We start from the raw sequence: 7,808 nt of genomic DNA on the forward strand, positions 1-7,808 counted from the left end.
CATTGCCGTTCCTGAACTATAGTTTGGGCCTGCGTGTAGACAAAATTAATGGGTCTCCAGGGGAATGGTAAATTGGTAGAGACTATGTAAAAATTATTCTGCACAAAGGTATTATATATATATATATATATATACACACATAATATGTGGTTGTTGAAGTAGAGAAATAATCCTTTCAACTATGAAAAACTTACCCTGGATCCATCTACCTATCAAAAGTAAAAAATGTTTGTTAAACTTTCATTTTATTAGTTTTACTTATAAATACCTAGTAAATATAAAAAAACAACAGAATAATTCACAGTACATTATTGATATATGTAGACAAATATATACTAAGACAATCACCGTAATAGTTTAGATATTGGGGTGTAGATGGACTGAAGTTAAATTTTAATAACACAATTTCATATTTAATTATTTACTTATAACAAAGTTATGTAAATAAATTGTGGTCGAAAAGGGTTGATCTGTGATCGGACCTTAGCATAGACTTCGCGCCACCGCCAGCACCCCTATGATAAGTTGACGCAGCCGCGTCAAAATTGAGGCTTTTGACTTGCCACTGGATACTTATTCACAAATCTCATCTCATAGTTGGATAAATATTTAAGAATATAGAATTACTGCTACGTAGTGGCAGTCCGAATAGCTGTTTTATGAAGTGACAATTCATGTAAAAGTGTAGATGGGTATCTTAATGACATTTATTTATAATTTATGTGTTATTATAAATTGGGTTTGGTGGGTGGGTATTAAATTTAAATAGTCGCTTCATTGACAAAAAAAAGTTCACACAGCCACTGCTATCTCAACCACAATACAATATTAATACTGAGAAAATTATAGTTTATGAACATGGTCACAACTCAACAAGCATTTAGGTATTAATGAATAACAAAGCAAAAATAACTAATATTTAAAAACTTTTTAATCATTGTTTATATAAATAAAAAATTCAGTAAACTATGCTAAATTAACAATTTAATATGAAAACATCATAAAATACTAAATAGTAAACTAAAAATATTTCCCTTCATATTATATCAATAAATATAGCAACAAACCAAGTATTGTACACAATACATAATGACAAAAAGTATACATTTTTTGAACAAAATAAGTATAATTTTCTTTAACAAACAGTATAATACATAATTTAGAAAAAAAAAATCAAAATTGTATTCTTATTAAATGCAAAAGCAGCAAGTACTTAAAAAATTATAATACTAAAGTATAAAAATTTGAATTACAATTTAATTATCATAGAAAATGTTATCTTAAATATTATATTAAGAAAGACCCCTAGTCAACATTTAATTTCGTTCTGATAATATTTTGTTAGTTTTTCTGATATTCTGGTTTCCTCTTTTCTTTTCATGTTTCTGAAACATAAATGTTGCATTATCGTATATTCAAGTTGGCTTTTAAATTTAAAAATATAATACCATTGAGTGTATATTAAACAATATAATATACTTAAAGAAGTTATTAATTATCAGGACATTAATATAAAATGTTTACCTTTAAAGCTTTAGGGCTATTTTCCTTAGATGGTAAATTGGATTCACACCCGTCTAAGGATTGCACGCTAGAACATATAGAAGAAGGTGTGGAATTTGTTACAGATTCACTGAAATCGACAAAATATTTTTGAGTAATATCACGTCTTAATGTCGTGTTAACCAAATCTGGAGTGTCAAATTGTTTTCTTTTTGGTGTTTCTCCTATAAAAAATTATTTAAAATATAATTGTATTATAATAAATTATTTTTCATTTGACAATCATACCCAATGGTTTGCATTGTTTCGATTCATTCAAAAACATATTTATATTTGTTTCTTGTCTGAAGAATTCTTCTTTAACACATAAGCTGCCTGTACCCAAACTATCATCCTGTTTTTCTCTGAGAACTGAAAAATTTGTGTGAAAATCTTTTGAAATATTTCCAAAATCATCCATTGTTTTTTTAGCATCCAGAAGTGTTTCTGATACACTGTTTGTTGTTTTCTGAATAATTAAAATTAAAAATTAAAATTTGTTTACTCTATAAGTTTAATATTTAAATATATTACCAAAATGTTATCATTGGCAGTTTCTACATGAGTTTTTATTTCTTGGGTCAAATGATTGAATTCTTTATTTATTACAGTTGAAATTTTTGTAAGTTCATCCTTGTTATTGCTACACTTTTCTGATAATGTTTTTAGTTGAGCTCCATCAGTTATGGTGTTCATTATAACACGACTCTTTAGAGAAACAAAATATTTCACGATATAGATAAAAATCTATCTACAATTCAATAACTTAAATATATAATAGATGAATATTTTAATTTACCTCATTTGTATGGTGTTCAATTGGTTGGAGTAAATTAGAGTTTTGTAAATGTATTCTTTCCAATGTTAGTAAACATGGCACCAAATCTTTAATACCTTTATCTTGATTTGTGAACATTTCTGATATTTCATTATTTTGAGTATTGAAGTCTAAATGTATTTTATCATACGTTTTGGTCTCCTCGACATTTTGAATATCTTCTAAGAATTGAGTATTGAATTGTTGACATTGTAAACTATAGTTAAGAAACTGGTCCTTGAGTTTTTGGATTTTCTAAAAATATAACATTTATTATAAATCAATTATATATATTTGTTTTTATTTTAGTATAACAACTTTACTTTTAATGTTTCTTGTTTTTCCAAATCCAATGATTCATAGCATTTCTTTGAACGATTAATATAATGGTTTTCAATGGATTTATTGAAAGTCTCTTGAGTAGTCAAACGATACTTAATTTCACATAGCACATCATTTATATTTTTATTGTAAGATGTTGTCTAGAATAACAATATTTTTAGTAAATTATATCAAACTAAATAATTTCCTATTTATTTTATATAACATTTAGGTACAAAAATAATGTTCATACATTTGTGAAATATTTCAAATTAAAAATTAGGAATTTGCTTATCATAAAATACCTCATTAATGTGATTTAAAATTGCATCATGATATAAATCCATGGATGTAGTAACATTATTTATTGTTTCTGACTTTTCCATTATATTTATTTCCAAAAGTTCCATTTCCTTAAGTAAAATATTTATTCTTTGATTCATTTTATTTTTTCCATTTTCTCCATGGTTCAATATGTCCATTACCTAAATAAAAATAATGTTAATTATTAGGAAAAATAATTTTACAAAAAAATTACTTGTTTTTTCATATTTGAGAATATATTAACGGTTGTATCATTATTATTGTTCATTTTATTTAAAACTACTTGTAGATTATTCTTGATTGAAGTATTTTGATTAAGCATGTCATCTAAAATAAACGATTGTCTAAAATAAAACAATTATAACTCTTAAAAAAATATGTTACCGCTGAGTTTATCTTGTGTATCTAGATATTCTCTATTTTTACTTTCAAATAACGTTAAAGTCTTTGAAAATGAAGTATTTGTTTCCATTACTCGATTCCTTAATTTTTCAATGGCTGATTCATTTGTTTTTTCGACATCACTAGATAATTTTATATATATGAAAATTTACAAATTTGCATTAAATAAATAAATAGATAAATAACAAATTTAACTTACATAGTGCGTTCTATTTTATCATGAAGTAATTTCATGTCATTTTCATAAATTTCAGCCAAGGACCTTAAGTTTGTTGCTTCTTTGTCAAGTTTAACAATAAGACTGTCTCTTCTGTCTCGCTCATCCATTGTCCGTATCAAATCAACTTTTAACTCTCTCATAATTTCCTTAAATATAAAATCGGATTATTATTTAAAATTTATTGAAACCATAAGACCTATTGTAATAAAATGATGAGAGTTGGACAAGAATGGTTTTTGTTATGTAGTCAAGTTAAGTATTAATTTTTCAAGTCAAGTACTTGAATACCTAAGAGGACGTTACACCCTGTGTCGTAGCATTTTTATTATTTGGATAATATAAATACAATTAAAGTTATCAGTTTGAGAACATTAGGTTTTTTTGTTTTTATTTTGTTTAATTATTAAAAATTATTGGCGTTATCATAAAACATAAACGCTAGGACACAGATAAAGTTCCTTCTTATGTTTGGTGGAATTTAGGTAATTTTACTATGAATACAGAAGGAGCATAGTAGGGACGTTCAAAATAGTTTTTGCTATGTTGTACATTTGTAAGACGGAGACAACGCATGCGGGTGTAGTGTCCTATTAACCTCACATGAAAAGCGTCGAGTACACTTAAATTGAAGGGTTCTTTTATTATTGGCTTATATCAGTTTATTATTTAATATGTAGTAACTAAGATATAGAAAAAAATTCAATAGTTAAACAAAAATTAAAAATAATAAAACAAGTCACAAGTATTTGAACTAGACTTTACATATTTTTTCAGTTGAGTACTGGCACAACTACTATTAAAATGACAATACATACTTCTTTTTTATTTAATTCTTCATTAACTGCTCGTATTGTAGCAATTTTTTCACAGATGTCTACTTCATTTTTTTCTAATCTCAACACCATATCATTGTAATTTTCTTCAGCTACATATACACCATTTTTATCTCTAGTAGCAACCAAATCACGTTTCAGTTTTTCAATTTCATCGGTATATTCCTAAAATAGTAAATTATTTCAATTAACATGTTAAATATTTCAATTTGTAGTTAGCAAATATATATACCCGGATTAATGCTTTTTTTGTAAATTTTTGGTTTACTTCTGGCTTATTCTTTATGCTCTTAGCCCTAGAAGCATAATCTAATGTGCTCATAGTTTCTTCCAAATTACAATGTGATGGAGATATAGTAGCAATAATAGAGGTTTTGGTTTTACCTCCTAAAGAATCTTGCAATAAACGAGTAAGTTTTGATTCTCTAAAAAAAAAAAATATATTAAAATTGCAATTTATTATTATAAATATTTAATTAAATTTGGTTACCTATATGGGACATGAGGGGTTTGTTCCACAAGTGATGTGATACAACGACCAAGTGTAAGTAAAGATTTATTGATATTACCAGCTTCACAAGCTCGTCTATCAATTGCACCAGATCGTCCAATATTTTCACTACCAGCCAAGTCTACAAGATTTAACTTTCCAACTCTAACAATATCTTCATTCTCAATAGTTGACTCTTTTATATGAACAGTTATGGTGAATATTGTATGTGAACGACTAAAAATTAATATAACCATAAGCATAATAAAATTGCACAATTTAGGATGTATAAATAAAGTTATATACTATTTTACCTAGATTGGGTGTTCATCAATGTTGCAGCTGTTTGTCGTCTTTTCGATCCTTTTTCTAGTAACTTATAGACTTCATTTTTATTACTGACAATAACTTCTTCTAAACCACGTACAATTACTGAACCTTTTTTTTCTTCAAAAATCCTGTGTTAAAATGTGTTAATTCATGAACATAATTTGTTTAATTGTTTTAAATAGATTTAAAATAATTAGGTTTTGTTTTTTCTTTTACCTAAGAGATTTATTTGAAGGATCTTCTGAACAAGAAAGAAGATCAAAAATGTCTTCATTATAAAGTTCCAAAAATGATGCTCTAACAGTATGTTCAACTTGTAAGAGTCTAAGTTCATCAAACATATGACTTAAAGCTCGCGGAATAATCCCTGAAATTGGGTCCTGAAAAAATTTGATAAGAAAATTGTACATTTGTTAAAAATGAGTACTATCATCACATTAAGTGCCCAAACATTCATAGTACAAATATAAGTTAAAATAGGCATCGTACATTGATATTTTAATTATGAGGGCGTCGTAACTCCATTTGTTGCACCTGTCTTACACGCGCATAATCTAGAAAATCTAAGTGCTAGATGCTTACAATTTATACTTTATTTAATCAATATAATTTACATACTATTAAATTTGTTTAGGAGAATATACACTATGCTTTAATAAAACTGTTTTTATATGTTTTTTTTTTTAAAAAGAGTAAAATTAATTTTAAATTTGATGAATTATTTAAGGTTAGTACCGATAACCAATAATGAAATAAAAATATGAAAAAAAAACTCAGCTCGAGCAGTTGATAGTCTCCTCTATAAATTATAATGTAGTAGATTTTTAAATACAATTCATTTGTTTGTATAATATGAATGTTTGTATAATTAACCTATAATATACCGTATTCCAAGATATTGATGACTGTCCATTTAACCTATCACCTTCCATGGTAAAAGTCTTTCCTGTTCCAGTTTGTCCATATGCAAATACTGTACAATTGTAGCCATCCAGTACTTCTTTAATTAATGGGTATACAACAACATTATAAACATCAACCTAAACAGAAATAATAAACAAATTAAAGCAGGTTAATAAATAAATAATATAATATGAATAAATACTTGTTTTGAATTTTGTCCAAAAACTTTATCAAAATGGAATGTTTTAGTACGACGATCAGCTAAAACGGTTTTTTCTGTTACTATAATTTCCTTATTGTTGGATGAAACATCCACAACAGGTAAGCCTTTACTTTTATCTGCATCATTCATAGGCCTTTAACAATATGAAACACAAAATTAATAATTTATAGGGTAATATACAAAAAAACAAAAAATATAACAAAAATGTTCATAGGACATAGGTACCTACATAATATCGTACTATAACTAAATATTTTATACCAGGTATAGTCATGTTAAGTTAGAAATTTAAACAAATAAGGAATCTCATTTAACTCCCATGCTATACTTAGTTAATATTATATTTAATGAGGTATTGCTGTAAGTACATAATTGACATTTTAATTTCCATCTAAATTACCCACTATAATTCTTGCTTAACAATATTAAAACTATAAGTATCAAAAATGTATATTACAAATATAAGTAATACATAATAAAGTATCTTTATTATTTAAGGTATATAACATTCACTATTATCCTAATTTTATTTTTATTATGTGATGTTTTCTAATATGTACCTATAGGTACATACACCAAACTCATTCTTGAAAAATTCAACTACAACTAACTGGTTTCTGTCAGGTTCTGTTTAGTGTTGAAAGTACATTAAAGTTTTAAAAAAAATAATTTAAATTTTTACACAATTACCCATAAATTACAGTTGGATAATAATTAATAATATTAATCTACGATTTCACAATAATGTTTAAAAAGTAATTTTTAAATTTAACTTCATACCTATGTATCTTGAAGTTGTATATTTCAGTACCTATTCACTATTTTTATATACCTAGGCTTTTAGTGAGTAGAATAACTTTAATAGATTAATGCCACCTATATTATAAATTCTTTGCTAAATAATTATTCCTTCAGATCTTAGACAAATTTTTTCAAAATTAGACATACCCAATATATATAATTTAAAAAAACATTGAAGAAATGTGTATATTATTTATAAGAAATTATATTGTGTAATTTATACCTCACTCTGACGAAAACTTCAATCGGTTTTTCATTTGATGCATTTTTTTTCTGAAGTAAATGGTCTGCCATTGTCAATTTTTTTTTAAAAAAACAAATTACTATTAATCAAGTCAAAATATGTGTGCAATTATTATGAAAATGACTTATAACAATATTAGAAGTTATAATAATTGTTATGAATTTAAGTCAATTTTACGGTTATGAGTTTACACAAATACACAATTCACTTTACACAACACGATTCAAACTCAACCGCCAGCCGACATTGATAAATAACAAAATAATTCACTACTCAGAATCCAAGTGCGAGAGTGTATCGTGTTCGTGTATGAGTATTGAGCATCAACATTCAGCATCGGCAAATGACTATGACAATA

General features: G+C 26.0%; 1 protein-coding gene across 1 annotated transcript; it reads right to left on the minus strand.

Moving 5' to 3' along the window:
• Positions 1 to 913: 913 nt before the first annotated feature.
• Positions 914 to 7,808, minus strand: LOC132945285 (kinesin-like protein KIF11). Its single transcript, XM_061014987.1, has 18 exons — positions 7,430 to 7,808; positions 6,385 to 6,538; positions 6,164 to 6,319; positions 5,496 to 5,659; positions 5,264 to 5,407; positions 4,950 to 5,186; positions 4,692 to 4,884; positions 4,442 to 4,624; positions 3,606 to 3,772; positions 3,389 to 3,528; positions 3,219 to 3,331; positions 2,986 to 3,165; positions 2,683 to 2,841; positions 2,342 to 2,614; positions 2,077 to 2,250; positions 1,792 to 2,011; positions 1,525 to 1,727; positions 914 to 1,385 (listed from the first exon to the last, which is right to left on the minus strand). Exons 1-18 carry the CDS (start codon positions 7,498 to 7,500, stop codon positions 1,317 to 1,319), a joined length of 3,000 nt encoding a protein of 999 aa, XP_060870970.1. The 5' UTR covers positions 7,501 to 7,808; the 3' UTR covers positions 914 to 1,316.

The sequence above is a fragment of the Metopolophium dirhodum genome, chromosome 5 (assembly GCF_019925205.1).
Source record: "Metopolophium dirhodum isolate CAU chromosome 5, ASM1992520v1, whole genome shotgun sequence".
NCBI classification, from domain to species: Eukaryota; Metazoa; Arthropoda; class Insecta; order Hemiptera; family Aphididae; genus Metopolophium; species Metopolophium dirhodum.

Coding starts and splice junctions, on each gene's coding strand:
- LOC132945285 (XM_061014987.1), bottom strand. CDS start 7,500: ATGGCAGACCATTTACTTCAGAAAAAAAATGCATCAAATGAAAAACCG. Junction 5,660..6,163: donor CATCAATATCTTGGAATACG/GTATATTATAGG, acceptor AAATTTTTTCAG/GACCCAATTTCAGGGATTAT. Junction 5,408..5,495: donor CCTTCAAATAAATCTCTTAG/GTAAAAGAAAAA, acceptor ATTTTAACACAG/GATTTTTGAAGAAAAAAAAG.